This window comes from Haliotis rufescens, unplaced genomic scaffold (assembly GCF_023055435.1).
Source record: "Haliotis rufescens isolate VD_foot unplaced genomic scaffold, xgHalRufe1.0.p SCAF_6, whole genome shotgun sequence".
NCBI classification, from domain to species: domain Eukaryota; kingdom Metazoa; phylum Mollusca; class Gastropoda; order Lepetellida; family Haliotidae; genus Haliotis; species Haliotis rufescens.
This window is the reverse complement of record NW_025964334.1, coordinates 6,429,881-6,453,455: the sequence shown is the minus strand read 5'-3', so window position 1 is coordinate 6,453,455 and position 23,575 is coordinate 6,429,881. Positions and strand designations below refer to the sequence as shown.

General features: G+C 41.3%; 1 protein-coding gene across 1 annotated transcript in view; it reads left to right on the top strand.

The window, feature by feature from the left end:
- The first annotated feature begins 295 nt into the window (after nt 1-295).
- Nucleotides 296-23,575, top strand: part of LOC124148801 (cell surface hyaluronidase-like) — a 42,014-nt gene continuing 18,734 nt past the window's right edge. The window contains exons 1-17 of the mRNA XM_046520098.2: nt 296-655; nt 1,951-2,117; nt 3,305-3,449; nt 4,974-5,147; nt 6,503-6,727; nt 8,675-8,779; nt 9,130-9,314; nt 9,990-10,062; nt 11,503-11,621; nt 12,921-13,093; nt 14,945-15,014; nt 15,598-15,744; nt 16,423-16,577; nt 18,016-18,087; nt 18,943-19,086; nt 21,480-21,675; nt 22,805-23,017. Of these exons, the coding sequence (XP_046376054.2) occupies nt 307-655; nt 1,951-2,117; nt 3,305-3,449; nt 4,974-5,147; nt 6,503-6,727; nt 8,675-8,779; nt 9,130-9,314; nt 9,990-10,062; nt 11,503-11,621; nt 12,921-13,093; nt 14,945-15,014; nt 15,598-15,744; nt 16,423-16,577; nt 18,016-18,087; nt 18,943-19,086; nt 21,480-21,675; nt 22,805-23,017 (2,712 nt within the window). The 5' untranslated portion in view covers nt 296-306. The remainder of the gene's footprint in view (nt 656-1,950; nt 2,118-3,304; nt 3,450-4,973; nt 5,148-6,502; nt 6,728-8,674; nt 8,780-9,129; nt 9,315-9,989; nt 10,063-11,502; nt 11,622-12,920; nt 13,094-14,944; nt 15,015-15,597; nt 15,745-16,422; nt 16,578-18,015; nt 18,088-18,942; nt 19,087-21,479; nt 21,676-22,804; nt 23,018-23,575) is intronic.

The window sequence follows — 23,575 nt, the reverse complement described above, 5'->3', positions numbered from 1 at the left end:
AATAAAAAGATCCTGAAAATCTCCATTACTAATGAACTACACTATTTTATCCATACATCAACTCTACTGAAATAATGACCGTGTCCCTATTTCCAAATACGACACCTCATTACGGATATTAAGTCAACACGTGGCGGAATTATGCTACAGTGATAATAGTATGATTTATAAAATACATTTCCGTTTTCCATCAGAACCAGCGGTATTGTTATTAAAAATAATCAAAGTCGTTCCCAACTGTTATAAATACCAATCAATAGTGCACACTCTCTATAAATACCAGGTGCACCAGGAGTTTAGACAAGGATGCTGCTGTACGTGATCGTGGCATGGTGCTCTCTGGCACATGCTGCTGCTGCAACTTGTTCACACAGCGATTCCAGTCTTCTAGATTGGGACTCGACGGAGGCTTGGGATGGGGCGGAGAACATACCCGAGGCTAAAGAGGTAGCCACCATAGCTACTGGGAAGCACATTCGCCTCAACGTTATCCCGCCAGACCTAAAAGGAATTGTTATTGAGTCTGGGGCCAGTCTTGTTTGGGGCGATGTTAAGGATCTTGTCGTCACGACGGACTACATCCACGTCAAGGGCAAGTTTATCGTCGGGGATAAAGATTGTCCTTTTACCAAGAAGGCTCATATAAGATTGACAGGTAATTATAATAATCATAAAAAAAGTATTCACTTGAAACTTGGACTTGATGAAAACATTTTTTTACAAATGTTACTAGGCTGAAAAAACTCGCCGAAACACTGCAAACTTACGATCCAAAACGCAACTATGATACCCGTGTCAAATACATCAAATACATCGCCACCGAATTTCATTTCTTGTTCGTTTCTTTTTTAGCCACCATCAAATTGAACATGCGTGTATACTTCCGCCCTTCAGTTCAGTATATATCTGATGTCATTTTCGTGAATTGATCTCAAACCTTATTTCGTTTGTGAGTACGCTCATGCGTCTCGTGTCATCATTAATTGTAGGGGACACGGGTGGCCAAGTCGTCAAATAAACCGGAATTCGATGTACTGAGTTGCGTCCCTTAAGCACACCAGATGTTTTTCATTGTGGGTTCGAATCCCGGTTCACCCCGATAATGTGTCTAGGTTTGTCAGCACCATGCATGCTCGTTGGTCTCAGACCTGCATCACATCGGGCTTTCCTCCCTCATTAAGCTGACACGTCGGGTTCAACTGTAAAAACCAGCGTTAAACCCAACTCACTCACTCATTACAAATATGTTATTTAATGGAAGGTTCATGAATGTGTATTATTTATTTGAAATTCTTTAACTGAAATACTGTTAAAACCCAACTTACCCACATACTGATTTAAGAACCATTATGTAATGTGACGTCATAATAAGATACAGTAAACTACGGTTATAACGAACTCAAAGGGACCACTAATTTTAGTTCGTAATAACCGTAGTTCGTTATAAGCATATATACAGCATATATGCAACAAATGGCCGGGACTAAAAAACAAGTTCGTTATATCTGCAAGTTCGTTATAAGCGTGTTCGTTATAACCGTAGTTTACTGTACATCAGAACATGACCTGCTTACTTCAGCCTATCACATATAAATAAAAGTGAGAAAATCCTTTCAATATTCATAGGAAATCTCTTCCAAAAGTAGAGATTAATAGTACTGTTCCGACTATATCATGAGCAGGCCTTCATGAATCACTATCAAATAGTGATGACACCAGGTGTTCGCGAAAAGGTGAGCGTATCCTGCCTCACCGGTGGCACTCGTCACAAGCACACGCAAAGGCAAGTCAATTGTTCAAAACACGGGAGCATATGGTTCAAGTCAAAATAGGGAACTGCATCGCACATAATTTTTGTCACTGTTGCGTCAAATTTTCGAAGTGTCCTTTACATGTCTACCATTAAATACATATTTCGTCGAAATGCTCATATCTGCGTCATCTATGCAGGTAAATCCAATACTGGAAACAAAGTGCCGAAATTCGGCATGAAGGTTATAGGGGTAGACGAGGGTGGCACGATAGAACTCCACGGCGCCGTGAAGAAATCGTGGACACAGCTCATACAGACAGCACTGCCGCCCTCGGAAACATGTGGAGTCGTCTTTGATTTCCGGGTAAGTTATTTTCGTTCAAATTAAGAGATTGTGAAAGCTTCAAGAGTAATTCAGAACAAAACATCTTCATATTGATAATACGTTGATGCAATTCTCTGTGCAGAGTTCCGTCCCTTTGTTGACCCAGAATCCTATGATTGTGGTGTCGAATCCCATATTATTGTCCTTGGTTTGTCAACATTAATAGCTCGTAAGCATCATTAGTTTCATCCAAGTGGAACATCTGCAGGACCTGCGTCGAGCATGCCTCCCACGTCAAGCGTCCTGATATAATTGACTCAATATATGCTTGTCGTAAGAGGCGACTATCGGACTACGGGTGGTCAAGGCTCTGTATTAACAACGTCAAGTTGGCGCGGTAAGATGACGCTGCGCAATGAATAAATACCCACCACCGGCTTCTATGGGAAGAAAGATTAAATCGTCTTGATTGTAAAAATACTTATCTTAGGACATATTGAATACACTCAATACAGACCCGTGAACATCCTTAAGGGAGCATCCTCTAAATTTGTGTGGGAAATATATTTGAGAAAATATTTTGGTTCCCCAACCATTTCCAACAAACTATTATTTACTGAGCACCATCAAACAGTTATTAAAACAAACATTGAACAATCAAACAAACTCTTCTTTTTTGTTACCACTGTAAACAAGCTATTCATTTTTAGCATATTTCTAAACAAACTATTTATATGAACCATAGACGTCAAATGGATGCTTCCTAAATGAAAGATATTGTTTGATTTTCGTCAATCATGCCGAAAAATTGAGGTATTAATTTTCAATTTCAATTAATTTACGACCAGCTTGATTCAGTCGAGGGGGCACGGGTGGCCCGGTGGTCTAAGGCGCCGCGATTCGCTGTGCAGAGTTGCGTCCCTTGGACACACCAGAAACCTATGATTGTGGGTTCGAATCCCGGTTCGCCCTGATTATGTTTCTAGGTTTGTCAGCACCATACCCGTGGGTTTCACCGAAGTGGTAAACGTCTGAGACCTGCATTACTTCGGGCTTTCCTCCCACATTAAGCTGACACGACGCAATATAACTGGAATATTGTTAAAATCGGCGTTAACCCCAACTCACTCACTCACTCACTCACTGATTCAGTCGAGTTTACTCTTCAGAGCTATGCACCTCATACATATGGGGTTTATATTGAATGAAATCTGCGTCCTTTGTAGGAAAGTCAGTTCAAGGATGAGAACGGGAAAGGATTGTTTGCCATCGCCTTCAACCTCGACAGTAGCGTTTACGATGTTGGCGTCTTTAAAACAGCAGACGCAAGAGACACAACAGCTGAAGAAAGATTTGATGACTTTATCCGCAGTAAGTTTAGTTGTGTTAGTTAACGTCCTGTACCACAACCACATAGGACTAACGGGATCGAGTTTCTGGTTCGCCTTGATTATGTTTCGAGGTTTGACATGCCCGTGCTCTTAGGTTTCGGCAAAGTGGTAAATGTCTGAGACCTGCATTACTTCTTTAGACATTAATCCGACTCACAGATATAACTGAAATAATGTTCAAACCAGTGTTACCTCACTCACTCACTCACTACTCACTCACTCACTCACTCACTCACTCACTCACTCACTCACTCACTCACAAGATCTGGCTGCCCGTGAAGATCCAGGGTAGAAAATGCCTTCAGCAACCCATGCTTGCTATAAAAGGCAAATGTGCTTGTTGTAAGAGGCGACTAAGGGTATCGGGTGGTCAGGCTCGCTGACTTGGTTGATGCATGTCATCGTATCCTTATTGCGTGGGTCGATGATCATGTCAATCACTGGATTGTCTGGCCCAGACTCGATTATTTACAGACCGACGCCATATAGCTGGAATATTGCTGAGTGCGGCGTTAAACAACAAACAAACAAACAAACACAACCACATAGCTTGCATGAATATGATATCTGTTTTACCACGACGTTTTAAACGCGATATATTTAAGTCTTTGTTTTTGAAAACACTGTTCAAGGAACATGGATTGAGTCAAAGGTTGTGAACAGGTTGCCATCCTCCAGCAGCGTGGGTGATGACGTAAATCCTGCTGGGGTATCATGCAGGAAGCTGGGGCACCGAAATCCCATGATCCCTGCGAGGTGGCCTAGCTTTGGCTGCTTGTGGCTTGAAGTTGTGAATAGTTGTAAACGGTATTATTATTCAGGATATGTTTGACAAATTTGCTTTAAATATAACTTTGATGTATTTAAATGAAGATTGTAAAATAAATTACGATCTCTAAATAATGCCGATGCGACGTTACGTCTTAACTCACTCACACACACACACTCACGCACGCACGCACGCACGCACGCACGCACGCACGCACGCACTCACCCACTCACTCACGGAACCATCCGCCATCGCCACTAAACAACGTGTTTGGCTAGGGGACAGAAATGTATTTTCCTTCAAGTATGCTAAATGTGCGGTTATGAATTTTAGTGTGACACCAAGAACAGTATTTTTATGCATCTTGGACATCGAACCATTTCACCATGAACTAATATGCACACTTTCTATCATTGAAATATACGTGTATACCATTTCCATTAATAATACTCTAAAAATGTTATACCAGCGCAGTGTTATTGTGATTTGAATTTTCTGATTGACCGATGACATTCGAGAATTCCCAAAAGACATGACAGCAGAATTAACTTTTGACATATTCTTACAATTTCATTGAAACTCGAACTTGAATAATGGCATCATCTCTTTAGTACTTGGTTTGCGGATCCGACGATCCAAAATTCAATATTTTGAGGACAGCTTTATTTCAATTATGAAAAGCTCTTCAAAATAAGTAATGAACAAAGCCTTATATAGTGTTTCTGCTTTTCTCAGACATACCCGACGATAAGATTCTGGTCGTCGCTGTGAACAGATTCCTCGGAAGGGGAACAGTGACACGTGACTGGGACACGATCTACGCAGCCGTGGAAAGTGTGGGGGGTCTGACTTCATCGCAGCTGAGGAACGTCCGGGGTCAAGAAGCATATGCCTTTATCACGAGGACAGGTTTGTCATTCAGAATTGACTTGTTTGTCTGCAGTAAGGAACGAACATAGTTTGAAACAGTAGCATTGAAATACTGCATCAGTACAAGGAATGTCTACCGTGCCCTGTGAGCCATTGTACAAAACGATCTTAGCGCTAAGGTAACTGCCATGCCTAAACAATGACAGTCGCAGCACTAAGGTTGTTTAAACAACGGTACCATGGACCTCAGTTTATCAATACCCTGCCATTCCTGGTACATTAATGCAAGACAGCTATTGTTATCATAAGAGACCTGCGTCAACTATGCATACCAATTTTGTTTGTTTGTTTGTTGTTTAACGCCGCACTCAGCAATATTCCAGCTATACGACGGCGGTCTGTGAATCGAGCCTGGACCAGACAATCTAGTGATAGTGACATCATGAGCATCGATCCACACAATTGGGATACGATGACAGGCATCAACCAAGTCAGCGAGCCTGACCACCTGGGCCCCCTTGCACAAAGCGATCTTAGCGCTAAGATGATCTTAACTCCCATACTTTAACATAGGCTTACAATAGTCGTAGCGCTAAGATCGCTTTGTGCAAGTGGGCCCTGATCCCGTTAGTCGCATTTTACGGCAAGCATGGCCATGGGTTGCTGAAGACCTATTCAACCCCGGATCTTCACGGGTCTACATACCAATTAGTAATATACGATATCTATTTTTATTTTTATTTATTTTCATCTTGATGTTTCGTCTATACTTCACGCGACTGTGTTCACTACGTTCGTCAACCCATTGGGTCGATAAGCGGCGGCATGGTGACGAGTGCATATTTTACGTTAGTTAATGAGATTTGGCCGTGTTTAACTCGCGGAAATCAAATGTGCCCTACTCCATGCACGAACCTTGTGCGAATCGTACCATTGCCAGACATTGGATCAGCGTGTAGAGCCGATATCGCCAGGTAACGGCACACGCTGCAACACCGCATGCAGTCCCGTGTCATGGAGGAACATAGTATGTGAGAGGTGAGGTGAAATGGGGTTTAACGTCGCGTCCAAGATTATTGCACTTATATAGCGACGTGCAAGTACGTGTGTGTGTTTGTGTGGCTGCTTGTACTAGTCCGGACTGATGCCCATTTATAGTGCTAGCTCACTGAGATACCATGCCGCAGTTTAACATGAATACCCCACTCAGACTCCGAGCCGACCAGTCCTTGTTTTAGCCCCTTAATGCCTACCGCTAGGGAAAGAAAAAATTCAAACGTATTGATCACCCTAACATATGATTTACACAGCATGTATTGCAGTGTGGTGAGAACCATTGTATCTTTACATTAATAAAGTGTTCTTACTGTATGTGCGTTCACTTTGTGTTTTAGGGGATGCAAGTTCTACTCTGGAAGAACACGCCCGCAACAGGAACAATGAAGCGTCTGTTTCCACTAGCGAGCTGGCCATATTCGACGACACCAATAACCTGAAATTCTCCGTGAAAAGCACCGTGTATGCCACGATGACCAGGGGCCTTGACATCCGGGTTCTAGCAGCTGACGTAGCACGGCCTAAGATTAAGCTCAACGATGACGTCACTTCATGGGTACCCGGTAAGAGACTTTACCTTTGGTAATATGCAAAAGTCTTCCTCAGATTTACAATGTGTAACATGTATTCCAGAAGGCGACATCAAGATGGCCCAGAACAGTGGTCAATCCAAGTTTCGTTTAAAAACCCTTTACAAAATAAACTGCGGGGCAAAGGAAAATATACACCCCTGTTTGATGGTTAAAAATGAACCAAGCTAGAAATGGTGAGGTGAGGTGAGGTGAGGCACTTATATATCGCCGTGCATGCACGTGTATGTGTGTGTGTAGCTGCTTGTACTAGTCCGGACTGATGCCGATTTATAGTGCTAGCTCACTGAGATACCATGCTGCAGTTTAACATGAATACCCCACTCAGACACAGTATACTGACTCCGAGCCGACCAGTCCTTGTTTTAGCCCCTTAATGTCGAGCGCCAGACAGGGTAACAACAAGTACCATCTTTTAACGTCTTTTTGTATGACGCGGCCGGGGATCGAACCCCGGACCTTCCGCTCTCCGGGCGGACGCTCTACCACAAGACTACGGAGGCGGTCCAAGAAATGGTTATTCGATGGTATCATATGGTACGGGTATCATGGTTGTGTTTTAACACTCAACTTTCCAGTGTTTCGGCGACTGTTCCGACCCAGTAACGTTTTGATAATGTTTGGAAAATTTTGGTCAAATCCAATTTTCCAGTGAATATTTTCCTTTGTTAGGAAGTTTAGATCATTGAAGGTAACTGAAGACATCTTCGTGAACGATTCAATTACTGTGTTGTACTTCAAATTCTTTTTCCGTTTTCAATTTAGGAATATATTTGCTCGAAGTTATCGGAGGCACGGGAGGCCCAGTTGTCTAAGGCGCGCAATTTGCTGTGCAAAGTTGCGTCCCTTGGGCACGACAGAAACCTATGATCGTGGGTTCGAATCCCGGTTCACCCCGATTATGTTTCGAGGTTTGTCAGCACCATACCCGCGCTCGTTTGTTTCACCGAAGAGGTAAACGTCTAAGACCCCTCATCACTTCGGGCTTTCCTCCTACATTGAGCTGACACGCCGTGATATAACTGAAATACTGTTAAAAGCGGGGTTAAACCAAACTCACTCTCTCACTCTAGTTGTTCTCTACTTAATTACCGTGACCATTAACAGTGGGTGTGATATGCATCATACAATTTAGACTGCCGGTTTGTTAGCTTATTCTCCCCTTTTAACACATGTTGTTGAACATGCTTGTAGTGAAGGCTACTGAAAAGACAAATCAGATTGGGTTATTTGGTATGTAAGTTTGGTTAAATGCCGCTGTGAAGAATTAAGTTATATCATGGCGTGTCGCCTGAAAGTTATGTCACAGTGCTTAAGGAGCGGTCGGGTAGCCTAGTGGTTAAAGCATTCGCTCGTCACGCCGAAGACCCGGGTTCGACTCCCGACATGGGTACAATGTGTGAAGCCAATTTCTGGTGTCCCCCGCCATGATATTGCTGGAATATTGCTAAAAGCGGCGTAAAACCATACTCACTCACTCACTCAATCACTCACAGTGCTTAAAGTGATGGAAGTCGTCGACGTTTACCCGTTTGCGAAATCCACGAATCTGCACATGATCCTGACAGTCCAAGATCCATAATAGAACCAAATCACTCGGGTCTGAAGACGACTGCTGGTACGACTGAGCAACGAAGCTTTTCAAACCAAAGTGGCCAATGGGCCAGTTGTGCTCATGGATTTGATCGGAGCAGAGCTATGGTTTACTGAGTATTGACGTCTTCAGATGACATTTATGTTACAATGTGAAATATTTAGAAATGTATAAATATGTAGAAATGTGGGGTTAAGCAGTGATCATCGTCTATCTTTTCTATAATGTCCATACGTCGCCGACTTAAGAAGGTTTGATAGGAATTATGAACAAATAATGATGCTTTCTATATAAAAGACATTTATGCCCTTTTCCTTCTTTCATAGGTGACGACATTGTCATAGCATCAACCGATTTTGACTGGAAACAAGCAGAAGAGTTTACACTGGTTGAATGTAGCGACTGTCAAGCCAATGAAGTCCGCCTAGACCGTGAGTTGATTAAACTTTTTTTGTAATTTTTTGGGCAATTCTATATATTTTTCATCTCTTGTGGTCTTCCTTTTCGTAACGAGCAAACATATAACCCTTATTAATCAAACAACATGGAACATCTTCATATCAGAAACCACGTGTAGATTGTATGTCATGGGCATATATACTAAACACTGAAAGTGATTTCAATGCACATCAGCAGACCTTTTTCAGACTTAAAACAACGTTAACAATCCGTGTATACATCCTGATATAGATTGATGCAGGGCTCCGATATCGTATAGAATAGTGACAGCTGCTTCGTCAATCATTATCTAAGATTCTGACATGTTTTGCCCTGAACAAAGATCCCTTCGAATATCTTCACTATGGGGAGGTAACTGAAGGAGTAGATGAGAGAGCGGAAGCTGGGCTCATGACTCGTACCATCTTGATTGAGGGCATCATGGAGGATGAATGCTACGAGTTTGATGACAAGGACAGGTTTCTGTGCAACATTTTCACGAAGGACGTACACGGGGGACATCTAAAGGTGAAAGTGTGCCACTGAATTTCTGATACCATAGCTTGGATAAATTGATTACGTGATGCTATTTTAATTGATATTTGAAAGTGCAAATATTATATTATAAAGGTGGACATTTCCGTGCGTGATAATAGCTATGGGAGAGAGTGAGCGAGCTGGATTTAACGCCGCTTTTAACAGTATTCCACTTATATCACGGCATGTGAGCTTAATGTGGGAGGCTAATAACTATAAGAAGATTCATGGCACCACTCAAGGAATATAATTTCTTGAGACGCAGATGATGATGATTTTTTCTCCCAGAATCTTTAGAACCGAATTTGTTGACATTCTATGATGAGATGGATGTGTCACAATTTCAACAAACTAAATACGTTCAAAATGACAACTGGCAAAAATAATATTTGAGGTAACGAATGTTTGTATGAAGTTATTCTTTATATTATCAGTTTATCATTTATCCGGAAAATATTTTGATATCAAATCATCATCATCTGCGTTTCAAGAAATTATATTCCTTGAGTGGTGCCTCGTGACATGTTTGCTATCAGCAACTCATGTCAAGAGGCTGTCTTTGTTGACATTTTAAGCTGTCAATAACGTATTCAGGTGAGATGCTGTGCAGTGACACAATTTATTCACACATGTTTCGCTAATATTCCAAATGTCTTCGCTATTAAGATCATTCGAGGATTTACTGCTGCTCACATCGAAGGAGTTGAACTTTATCATATGGGACAACAGAAATTCGTAGGTAAGTTACGAAACATTTCCTAAGAAATTAATAGGGTGACAAGACTCAAATAGACTCTGCTGTATCTCATTTTTTATACAGTGGAGGATGAATCAACTACTTGCTTAACGAAACAGTCACGTCTGCTGAATACAAAACATTAACGTCAGAGAATAATCTGTCTCAAGTATCTACCAACACAGAAGGTAAAATTGTCATGAAAATAATATGAATGGATCACTGAAAATCAGTAACGAGACCAGGAGTTAGCGAAAAGGGTAAACATGTCCTGCTAAGGGCATGAGGATACAAATATGAAACATTGATATTATATATTATTTATTAACTTGTTTGCAGATGATATGATTAGATTTGTATGTTCCAGATGAACATACAAACCCAGCTAAATAGTAACAAATGTTACTCTTTGTAAAGTACAGATTCTTGACTTTTGGGGTTTGAGTCCCATCCGGGATTCGAACCCACACTGCCAGAGTGAGACACCTTATCGCCAGCACACAATGACAGCGATTTTACTCGCTCAGCTTCCACCGAAATGAAAGTTCGACAGTTGATAGTCTAGATCACGTACATTGTGTACCCCTCTGATCAGCTTAATTTGTTAAAAAATGTAGTTGTTGACTGCGGTGTACGTTGAACACTGGCAAAACCAAATTCATGTTAGTAGAAAGCTAAAATAGAATGATAACTTGGATTGGAGTTGCATTCATTCCATGTCCCGTGTCCCATGTTGTTTATGCCCCATAACAAATGGGAAGATACATACATAAAACAACTTGAACAAACTTGACATTGATAGAATGTACAGAAAATAGAGTTGCCCTGATATCGCCATATGATACGAAAACATTTAAACGAACCATTGACATCGTCATCTACGCTGTCCAAACAGTGAAAACATTTCTCTATTCTGGACAGGTCCGCTCGTACACCTTCATACCGACCGGTTTCCACTCGAATAAAAGCCACGACACACCTAAACTTGGCTAGTGTCGATCTAAAGATTCTAGGCTTCTTATTTAAAACATAAAATTCTGTCCCATACACTTGCTTGTAACATCCATACACTTGCTTGTAACATCCGTACACTCTCAATTTGTTAAGCCCATTTCGCCACACCCATTTTCTTAACACATCACTCCAATGGGTAACATACTAATTCATACGCCATTGTTCCACCTGTGTTTACACAGAAATGTTATCTACAGAACCTGTTGCTTTCAACAGGTGTCCTTAATCCATATTTCTGAACCCTGCCATTCCAATTGTTACAACTATTTACAGCCTTGAAACACGGTTGTTTAACCTACTAGGCATATTCTAAGTGCAATTTGGACGCGACGTTGAACCCAAATTTCACCTCACATCGCTTTATGTAGTGCTGACATAATCTGTGTATTGAACAACAAGGGGAATGACTCCTGTTTTCCCTGACTGCAGGAAGCTACCCGCTTCACTTTCACATGTGCGATGACGTGGAAGGTAACTGGTTCCGCAACAACTCCATCCATCACTCCCTGACTCGCTGTGTGACAGTACACGGCACCGACCATGCCGAGGTGGGTGTCTTTCTCATAAACACTTCTCCATTCCTTGGCTGAATATTAGGAAATCCTTGTTTCAAAGTTTAAAATAATTCCGGACGTCAAGGCTTTCCAAATAGGACCACAGAGAGACTCACTCACTCACTCACTCAAGGACAATCGTAATGAATCAATCTCCATGGAAACTTTTAATATTCACAATTTATATATGCTCCTTTTGTAATGTCGAAACCGACTGTCTAAATGTTGTTGAGTAACATGTTCCGACATGATTTTGAAGAATACTAGATCAAGAGTGACTGGTTGGGTTTGTGGGTTGGTTGGGTGAGCGAGTTTGGCGGAGACCTGCATTTAATTCAGTCAGGTCGTACATTGTAACCATCCTGTTCGAAGTGTCATGAGTCGGCCCGTACTATCATTCTATCCTGGAATCCATGCAGGATTCATGTCTTAATTATAAGTTTTGATTCAGCAATATTCGAGCTCTATCTGAAACAGAAAACAAAATCAAAGCGACAAAACCTTTTCATAATCATAAGAAATCGTTGAATAAAAATCATTCCAAATATCAACACCAATGCTTCAAAGTACCAGAAACTGTCCGGACACGGCGATAACAAAATAGGTTTTGTCTGAAACATACTTTTCAACTTGAAGGTTCTAAATAACAACGCTTTCAGTAACGGATACCACCAGAATGCATTTTCCACGATATACGTGTTATCTGCCAAATACACTTAACTTTCTCATCAGAGGTTTTAAGCAGTCCAATAATCTAGAATATTTTTTTTCTCCGCTCTCAGCAATATTACAGCTAAATGACGGCCTTCTGAAAATAATCGAGTCTGAACCAGACAACCCAGTGATTGACATCATGAGAATCGATCTACGCAAGTGGGATATGATGACATGCATCAACCAAGTCAGCGAGCCTGACTCCTCGATCCATTTAACTGCCTCTTACGACAAGCATAGTCGCCTTTTACGACAAGCATGGGTTGGGGAACTACAGTCTTATCCGGAATACCATCATGCTTTTGTGCGTGCATGCGTGCGTGCGTGCGTGCGTGCGTGCGTATGTATGCCAAAATTGATTATGCCTAAAAAGACTTTAAAAGACTACATTAATTCTTATTTTTTTTAAATTAAAAAATAAAGATCCCTTACTGACGGTGATTTTAAACAAATAGCTTGGGTTACTGAATATAATTTCCAACCCGATTTTTTGCGGGATTCTGGAATAGTTAATGTTGTCACGTAACAAAACACAACCACCAAGTCCGGAAAATGAGGATTTTTTAAACTATTTGACAGGTTAGCGACAACATGTGTTACCTGACACATGGGCACGGTTACTTCTTCGAGGACGGCGCCGAGCAATGGAACATCTTCGACGGTAACCTTGGCATCGGTACCCAACACGGCACCCACACTCTTGCAGACATGCGAGTAGACTGGTGTAATGACACGATGAAGCCCTATTGCGAGTAAGTGACGACATTAAATTACCTGGGACGTTGAAACGTTTGCTTGATTTGCCAAGCTTGGCTGTTGTTCCATTGATCCATGAAGCTCTGTGCATAAAGTAGACCCGTGAAGATCCGGGGTAGAATAGGTCTTCACCAACCCATGCTTGCCGTAAAAGGCGACTATGCTTGTCGTAAGAGGCGACTAACGGGATCGGGTGGTCAGGCTCGCTGACTTGGTAAAAGCATGTCATCGATCCCAATTGCGTGGATTGATGCTCATGATGTCAATCACTGGAGTGTCCGGTCCAGACTCGTTTATTTACAGACCGCCGTCATATAGCTGTAATATTGCTGAGTGCGGCGTTAAAGAACAAAAAAAAATTTAGATATGCCGAAACGAAGGGATTGTTCTATGCTTGTTCATTATGTTTTACACGCAGACAATAACACACTTGACCCAAGAGGAACCTAATATCGTAGATATAACGTTATTATCACTTAATACGTTAAAAGTCAAGATATGTCCGTTGAATATAGACTAATATGATAAATGTTATAAACTTTTGACGTCACCTACGTACGTGGACTGGAAGCGATATTAGTATGTCTGAATGTATGGAATCTCAGATAAAAGATCGCTCCACAATTATTGAACGCGTATTCCATGGTAGCCACAAGTTATGGTTAACAACTTCTTTAACACTGTAAAGACGACGTTTTGGTATACATCCTTATACCGTTGTCAAGCAAGACTGATTGAGGGACATAGTACAGAATATATAGTAGGGGGATTAACAGTAACAACAATTGCATACATTAGTGGGATGACAGAAGGATAATGCTGTCACAACACGATGGACAGAGAACACATAGGTGGAAGACAATTACAGTATTAAAGTTGTCATCCGTCAACTTCTAAGTAATACCGGGGTGGTCGGGTAGCCTAGTGGTTAAAGCGTTCACTCGTCACGCCAAAGACCCGGGTTCGATTCCCGACATGGGTACAATGTGTGAAACCCATTTCTGGTGTCCCCCGCCGTGATATTGCTGGAATATTGCTAAAAACGGCGTAAAACTATACTCACTCACTCACTCACTTTAAGTAATACCTATCAAACAGCGTATTCCATGTACAGCATTAATTAAAGCTCAAAAACGTGTAGAAATATATAGTGCAAATAGAAATGGAATAAGGTTGCAAGTTCTTTATACAATATTTAGAGTCGAAATACAAAAGGCTGATGTTTTTCTCTGCCAGCCTGCATGGTAACCAATGCCAAAGGCAATAAAGTGGACCCTCACCAAGCAAACTGACCAAGTTCACTGTGTTATCTCTTCTGGTTAAAAATCCGTTGGGTTCCGGGTATCAATATTGGTCACCAGAGTCCTATGCGTGTCATAAGAGTGAATGAGTTCGATTTTACGCCGCTTTTGGCAATATTCCAGCAACATCACGGCGGGGGGCAGCAGAATTGGGCTTCACACATTTTACCCATGTGGGGAATCGAACCCGGGCCTTCGGCGTGGCGAGCGAACTCTTTAACGACTATACTAAACTCTCCCCCCCCCCCCCCCCCCCGTGTGTCATAAGAGACAACGAAATGGATCATGTGGTCAGGCTCGATGACTTTCTTGGTTGCGTGTTGTCGTATCTCAATTGCACCTATCGATGTTCATGGCGTCAGTCACTGTCAATCTGGCCGCCCAGACTCGATTATTTACAAACCGCCGTAAAATAGCTGAAGTATTGCTGAGTGCGGCGCTAAACATTTTGATTTTGACGTCTAGATTTAGACTGTAATGGTTCCAGATTGGTGAGCCTTTAGCCCCTTTAAGATGTGATTCCAGTTTATGATTTGGGATTTTCAGTGCTTTGTCTACCTTCTGGCTGACACATCCAAACAATTACGTGAGGAACAACGTGGCGGCCGGCTCCGATGTAAGTGAACAAACAGATGCTGGAGTGGACATATTTTTTGCATGTCTGATGTGGATAATATATGCAAAGTCTCGTCAAGCATATGTCCTAGTTTTGTAAGGCGGGGTTAAATAAATGGTCCGTGCTCAACACCATTAAGAAGAAACATAAAAAACTTGAAACTTACTTACTTACTTACGATGAGAAACATGCCTCGGACCATGTGTTAAGCTGTTATCCAGCTTGACACGGATATAAATGAACATATTTTGAGAAAGCATCACTAATCATTAGCGTTTTGCATCATTCTGGTTATCTAGCTCGGTCCAAAGACGTGAACACATTGTCTTAAATAATGGAAGATGGCGTCAGTCATTGTTCATGTCGTCATAAACGATTCAAACTCCAAACTGCGCTGATGTCTCAACTGGTGACACCCACATTTTTCAATATTTCCTCATAAAAAAGACTGCGTACTTTTCAGAACAACTTACTCGCAATACGGAATAAATAAAACCACATTAATTCACTCGGGACAGATAATCCTTATTTTCTCCTAGGGTATACCTCAGTTTGAAAACACTGATCGTTCCTTGTTTCACAGAACGCTGGCTACTGGTACCTCGTCTCATCACTACCCCTTGGGCCCTCTAGGGCTAGACAGGAGGAGAGGAAGCTGGTCGGGTTCAAACACGCTTTCCATTCCAAGATCCTGGAATATAATAACAATGTGGCTCACTCCTGTAAAGGGGTAAGTTGTAAAATTGCTATAAAACCTTGGAGCAAGTTAAGAATGAAATATGACTGGAGAGAGTGAGTGAGTAAGTATAGTTTTACACAGCTTTTAGCAATATTCCAGCAATAACACAGAGGGGGGCACCAGAAAAGGTTTTGACATTACAAAAGGAGCATATATAAATTGTGAATTTTAAAAGTTTCCATTGAGTAGCAGATTGATTCATTACGATTGTCCTTGAGCGAGTGAGTGAGTGAGTGTGGTTTTACGCCGCTTTTAGCAATATTCCCGCAATATCACGGCGGGGGACACCAGAAATGGGCTTCACACATTGTACCCATGTCGGGAATCGAACCCGGGTCGTCGTCGTGACGAGCGAACGCTTTTACCGCTAGGTTACCCGACCACCCCAAATATGACTGGAATTGTGTAAGTTATGAGGTACTAGCATATGCACCGACATATCGCATTTAAAGAATGAAAAGGAAGTTGTAATCCACAGGTGGATCGTGCCGAAATGCTACACTTTCTAAGGGCCATTGACATATACAAGTTCGCGTTCCCAATTTGTTATACTCAGTCATACCAAGGCAGTTAAGGCTATATAACCTAATAGTCCATGTTTGTTGATAAATCGTATGCTATGCTGACGCCTGTATGCATGGTTAACCAAGGGCTATTTCCGTCTTACAGCGAGGACTACGTATTGATGACCGTCTGTCTGATGGCGAGTATGATGATAAAGGTGTGTGGGTTCCTCAGAATGGGGTGTTCCAGGCGCAGACCACCCACGTGCCTAAAGACCCCCCACAACCTGATGGGAAAACCGTTACCTCCTATATGAGCAGGTATGACAATGTTGTGTGAGCCGCTGTCATATCACACATGTATAAAGTTAAATAATAGACCGTCCGCCTCCGTGGTCTAGTGGTAGAGCGTCCGCCCGGAGAGCGGAAGGTCCGGGGTTCCATCCCCGTCCGCGTCATACAAAAAGACGTTAAAAGATGGTACTTGTTGTTGCCCTGTCTGGCGCTCGGCATTAAGGGGCTAAAACGAGGACTGGTCGGCTCGGAGTCAGAGTCAGTATACTGTGTCTGAGTGGGGTATTCATGTTAAACTGCGGCATGGTATCTCAGTGGGCTAGCACTATAAATCGGCATCAGTCCGGACTGGTACAAGCAGCCACACATACACGTGCATGCACGTCACTATATAATCTTGGACGCGACGTTAAACCCCATTTCTCCTCACCTAAATAATAGACCAGGCAAACCAGTACTTGACCAGTGGTTGAAACGATCCACAACGTCGGGTCACATTGACAAACAATCAGCCTGGTCACACATTGTCACCAACGATCATATTATATAACATTGCCACCAACGATCATATTATATAACATTGTCACCAACGATCATATTATATAACATTGTCACCAACGATCATATTATATAACATTGTCACCAACGATCATATTATATAACATTGCCACCAACGATCATATTATATAACATTGTCACCAACGATCATATTATATAACATTATCACCAACGATCATATAATATAACATTGTCACCAACGATCATATTATATAACATTGTCACCAACGATCATATTATATAACATTGTCACCAACGATCATATTATATAACATTGTCACCAACGATCATATTATATAACATTGCCACCAACGATCATATTATATAACATTGTCAACAACGATCATATTATATAACATTATCACCAACGATCATATAATATAACATTGTCACCAACGATCATATTATATAACATTGTCACCAACGATCATATTATATAACATTGTCACCAACGATCATATTATATAACATTGTCACCAACGATCATATTATATAACATTGTCACCAACGATCATATTATATAACATTGTCACCAACGATCATTATATGAAGCATTATCATCTACGATTATTTGATCAAACATTATCACCGTCGATCTTGTTTTATAACATCGTCACCAACAGTCGTTTCGTGAACTATTGTCACCAAGGATCAGTTTATGAAACATTGTCACCAAGAATATTTTTACGAAACATTGTCAACAACGATCATATTATATAACATTGTCACCAACGGTCATTTCATGAAATATTGTCACCAAGGATCAGTTTATAAAACCTTGTTACCAAGAATCATTTTATGAAACATTGTCACCGACGATACCTCCAACACTATTATCAATACTATCAAATTTTAAGGGAATACATGTGATACAAGAACATAAATGTCATGTTGTTTTTTTAACCAGGTCCCGTTTTTATAAGAATTCGAACCAGAATGTATGGACTAAAGGCGGGAATCTGGTGATGAACCGCTTCACGTAAGTCAACAATTTCAAGACTCTTCATTCATACCTCAAGTACATATACACTTCGTTCATCTCTACTTTACTGTAACACTTTCTAAGAAAGGAAATGTAAGTGCTCCAAATAATTCTAGGGTAATTTCTATATTAAGTATATTTAGTAAGATATATTTCAATTCAGAATTCTCGTTTACCGTTTTAGGCTGATGAATATGAAACAATTGTGGAATTGCAAGCAGGATTTCGCAATGGATAATGAACCACTGATACTATATGTATGCTGCAATCTCTTATTAATAGATTTTAAAAATAAAATGCGATGTAAAATGTATGTTTTGTTCATCGATTTTTCTAAAGCACTCGATTTAATTAATAGGACAAAATTGTGGAATGTACTCCAGAGATGATTGTTTAAAATGTTAAAATATATCCAGGCTATTTATTCTAAATACCGTTCATGTGGAACATATAATAATATTTATTCAGACTTATTTTTAATGTAACATCGGTGTTCGCCAAGGTTGTGTACTCAGCCCATATGTATTTTTGATGTTTTGTTATGAGTTTTCTTATGAAATTGAATGATCCTGTAGTCACGGTATCCAATTGCTACCAGACATCGTATATTCGGCGTAAAACCATACTCACTCACTCACTCACTATTATACGTATTTCTGACATTATTGGTGGATTACAGAGACACATTGGGGTCCTAGAAAAATGTAACTGTAACTCTAACTATCAACTAACTATTAACTATAATGTATATTGGTTGGTGGAAATCGTGTTCCTAGCTTCCAACCTATCTTGAAAAGAAGTGCAGTAGCTCTGATGTGGCTAAGAACAATGTAACATTACGTTGATTTTCAGGATAGCAGATTCGGTTCGTGGACTGACCATGGCTAGAAGCGACCCACATACATACACAGAAATAAAGAATTCAGTCTTTGTTGGAGAAACTGGCAATCTTGGTCTTAAACAGGAGCCATTTGGTCGCTCCCGGCCCGCATTGGCGTGAGTTATTTTCATGTCAGTTTTATAAAACTTTTGAAGGTTCACTAAGATAGTATGTTGTAGTAAAAAAGGGCGAAATAGATCCTTTCAATAATCATTATAATTTTCTGCAGTGAATAATTTCTAAAACAGTGATGGTACTAGGTGTTTGCGTAAAGGTGAGCGTAGTCTACCCCACCATGTAAAGGCTAGTTCACCTTGATATATTGTTAAGTCAAAAGTCAAAATAGGGAATTGCATCATTTTGATCATTGATGCGTCGCATATGTAAATGTGTACTGCACACGTCTATGGACCTTACCCAATGTCGATTTCGTTCCGCTATTTTGATTGGACTATGCAGACTTGTTAGCCCAGCTAAAAGTAACTCCATAATTCCAGCCCAACGGTGGAAACTGGACGTTTACAGTTAATTCCCCTTTAAAAGCTCTGCTAAGGCCTTGCTGTAAGCTGATCAAACAACATTTGAGCAAGAACGTATGTGCGTTGAAAGTTGTGAAATGTAGACGCCAACATATATATTTGCGTTCTACTTCAGCAAAATCATGATTTGACTCGTGATGCCACATTCATTTGGCGTTGATTTTCATATACAGTAAACTACGGTTGTAACGAACACGCTTATAACGAATTGACCGATATTACGAACTTATGTTTTAGTCCCGGCCATTTATTGTATTTAAGCATTGACTGTGTATTTTGTTTCGGTTCATTGAGGAATGAATCGAAAAACCGATGTGCAAACAAAAGTTATACATCGGTTTTTCGATTCATACCTCAATGAACAGAATAAAATACACAGTCAATGCTTATAATTAAATTCGACAACGTAATACATGTTTTATCTACAATAGTTTAACCAAAAACAGTTGTATATATCAAAACAGACAAAAATGACGGGATTGATAAACATTCAAGGTGTAGGAATACATACTGTGGCGTGACATGAATCAGGTGATCGTTTAATTTATGCACATAACTTGACACGCCTACACAGTCAGTAGCCAATCAGTGGAGGGTAGGATCAAAACAATGTTCATTGGACCTGTCTATTAAGGCAAGAGGCGAAAAGAACTGCAACAGTCAGACTGGAACGAACCGGAAGAAATATGTCCGGGGGAAGGCGGCTGTTTCAAATAAAATGGTCAGTTACCGCCAAATTCAAACATTACTTCCCTGATTACGGTAAAACACAGTTCGAAAAATTCTAGTTAGAAATGAAACCCGAAATCATGAAAGTGGAACCGAGGCGAGCGGGAAAAAAAACAGGCGAGCGACCCTGCACGCTTGTTGTTTCATTCATTCTCGGCCTTCAGTTTCAAAGGGTAGTTTGGACAATGAATATGCATGTAAGTCGCTAAATGTCCTGTGCATGACGACACACGTGAGCAGAAAGGGAATTCCCTCGACTGTAATATTGGGATTCCCCGGCATTCCGCAGTAATAAAAGTAGTGCGCCTCGGTGGGCGTGGCTTTTACATTCATTGGGAAATTAATGCAATAACACGTGACAAATTGAGCCAATCAGAATGCAGGAATTTCAATGAACACAACGGAATTTTAATTATATATACTTATAACGAACTACGGTTATAACGAACTAAAATTAGTGATCACTATTAGTTATAACCGTAGCGCATGTTGCACGGCGTGGAGTCGATCCAGAGATCCTTCAAATTTGTGTTGTGTGTTGAAATCTGTGTTGTTACATTTGATATTCGAATTGCCCCAAGGTATTTGTCATAATCTAATAGAAGCACTAGCTGGTTAAACGACGATGTAATGGTCAAGGACAACTATAAATTATGTCAAAATGTACGGAGAAATAGGCATATACAATTCGGACACATTGAAGAGAAGTGCCTGATATTGTCAGAATGCCTCTGGTATTGACAGAATGTCTTGCCGACAATTTATACAAATGTCAAACATCCTCCTCGTTCAACATAATAATGTAACACAGACATATTAACATACATGTACAGTAAACTACGTTTATAACGAACACGCTTATAACGAACTGACGGATATAACGAACTTACTTTATTGTCCCGACTATTTGTGGCAGTTATGCTGTGTATACGCTTATAACGAACTACGGTTATTACGAACTAAAATTAGTGGTCCCTTTGAGTTCGTTATAACCGTAGTTTACTGTATACCTATCACAAGGAGGTATTACCAATTTCCTAAATGTTTCCCGCGGTATTTAGCGATCCATTGGCAATGATCATTTATGTTATTCTTTGTACAGTGTACGAATTAATTATTCTGAAAAAAAGATATTTTGTAACCGGAGTGAATGCACATCCGTGGAGTCATGACGATGTCATGATCCCGATATTTCGATCAATATGTCTTATTGGCAATACGTCCCTGTTTCAACCATACAGAAATGAGGCTCTCCAGGGGGTGAGGTTCTACCAAGGTCCCGCCTACGTAACCAACTGTTTCTTTAACAAGTTCACACCCTATCAGACGGACAAACTGTTCAGACCAGCGGGAGCAATCAGCATGAAACGGATAACCCCCTACCCCGCATCTCCTACCACTGGTGTCTCGGGCATCTCCTTTGGATTTTGTGACAAGGTGGTTTCAATATTTCTCATCCGAATCAAAACAGTTAGCTTCCAAATCTTTGTCGATATTTTCACAATCAAATGAAAGAAATCGATTTGCCCAGTAGCTAAATGTTATTTTACATCCGTCGAATATTCTCTCAATTCCACTGCTGAGCAACGAGGCAACTTCGGGACAGGATGGAACACAGTCATACCTCATAATTCGGCTTAAAACGGGGGTTAAAGCGTTTGCTCGTCACGTCGAAGACACGGGTTCGATTGCCGACATGGGTACAATGTGTGAAGCCCATTTCTGGTGTCCCCCGCCGTGATATTGGTGGAATATTGCTAAAAGCGGCGTAAAACCAAACTCACTCACACTCACTATAACAAGGGGTTGGTTTGGTTGGTTTGTTGTTTAACGCCGCACTCAGCAATATTCCAGCTATATGACGGCGGTCTGTAAATAATCGAGTCTGGACCAGACAGTCCAGGGATTAATATCATGAGCATCGATCCACGCAATTGGGATACGATGACATGCATCAACCAAAGTCAGCGAGCCTGACCACCCGATCCCGTTAGTTGCCCGTTACGACATCCATAGTCGCCTTTTACGGCAAGCATGGGTTGCTGAAGACCTATTCTACCCCGGATCTTATAACAAGGGGAAGCAGGGACAAACCCCTGAAAAATCTGTTGCCTTTCGCGATATCTTTCTCGAACTTTTGTATATATAGCTTGTTCCAAAAAGTCCAAGTCACGAGGACGCGAGAATCCCCCTTTCAGTATTCCATATACTACGTACGTATGGTTTTAAGTGCGCCACGATATGTGTATGTATGTTAATATGTATATCTTGTACTTGTACGGTGATGATCGACGCGCCTTATAAATACTTATAACCATCTGCCTTTTCCTTTCTCAGTAGACAATGTGAATGTAACGCCTCCAAAATACGGGCATTACTTCCCTTTAATGCAATTCATCCAATCAAAATACTCTCGTGTTCTTCACGTGTCATGTTTTAATAGCTTGGCGTCCCCAGATGTACTGCCAGAGTCATTCCTACACTTTATTAATAATGATCCATTATGTTCAATATGCATTTTACCTGTATATATGTTTGTGTTTATGCTTTTCGTCGTTGTTTCGAGGTTGGCGGCAACTGGGTCTACAATGGCAACCTGTCCGTGACTGGGTTCGGCAACCGAGACGGCAACCGACAAGCCAGTTTCCATGACTACGACGGCAGCGTGACCGGAACAGCTGGGTCACAGGTCATCATGAATGACAGGTTCTTAACGACGTCCAGGTGCCGGTACGAGGACGACTGGAACATGGCAGTCTGCCCCTACGAATATGCCCGGGTACGTGTGGGGTAGATACTGTCAGCGTCTGCCCCCCCCCCCCCCCCCCCCGAGGTATTACTGGAATATTGACGAGAAACACATACAACCAACTCACTCGCTCATTCACAGGGCGATCGGGTAGCCTAGTGGTTAAAACGTCAGTTCGTCACGCCGAAGACCCGGGTTCGATTCCCGACATGGGTTCAATGTATGAAGCCCATTTTTGGTGACCCCCGCCGTGATAGTGCTGGAATATTGCTAAACGCGGCGTAAAACAAAACTCACTCACGCACTCACAACTTGGGCATTGTAAAGTGACCGGGTGTAAAGTGGCCACATGTTTCCGTTGTGGTTCTTGCAGCCCTCTTGACCACTCATTGTGTTGTCGTTGCCGAAGGGCGTTCCAACCACAAACGCCAGCGTCCCTGTTTCACTGGATGAGGAAAGTAAAGAACGAATGTGGTACAAGATAAGATGTTTGCAATACCAGCAAGTCCGATTTAAGTAATTTGCTATTTTACGTTCACGAAAATTTTACGATGTACATCAATCCAACAAATTAGAACCTCAACAAAA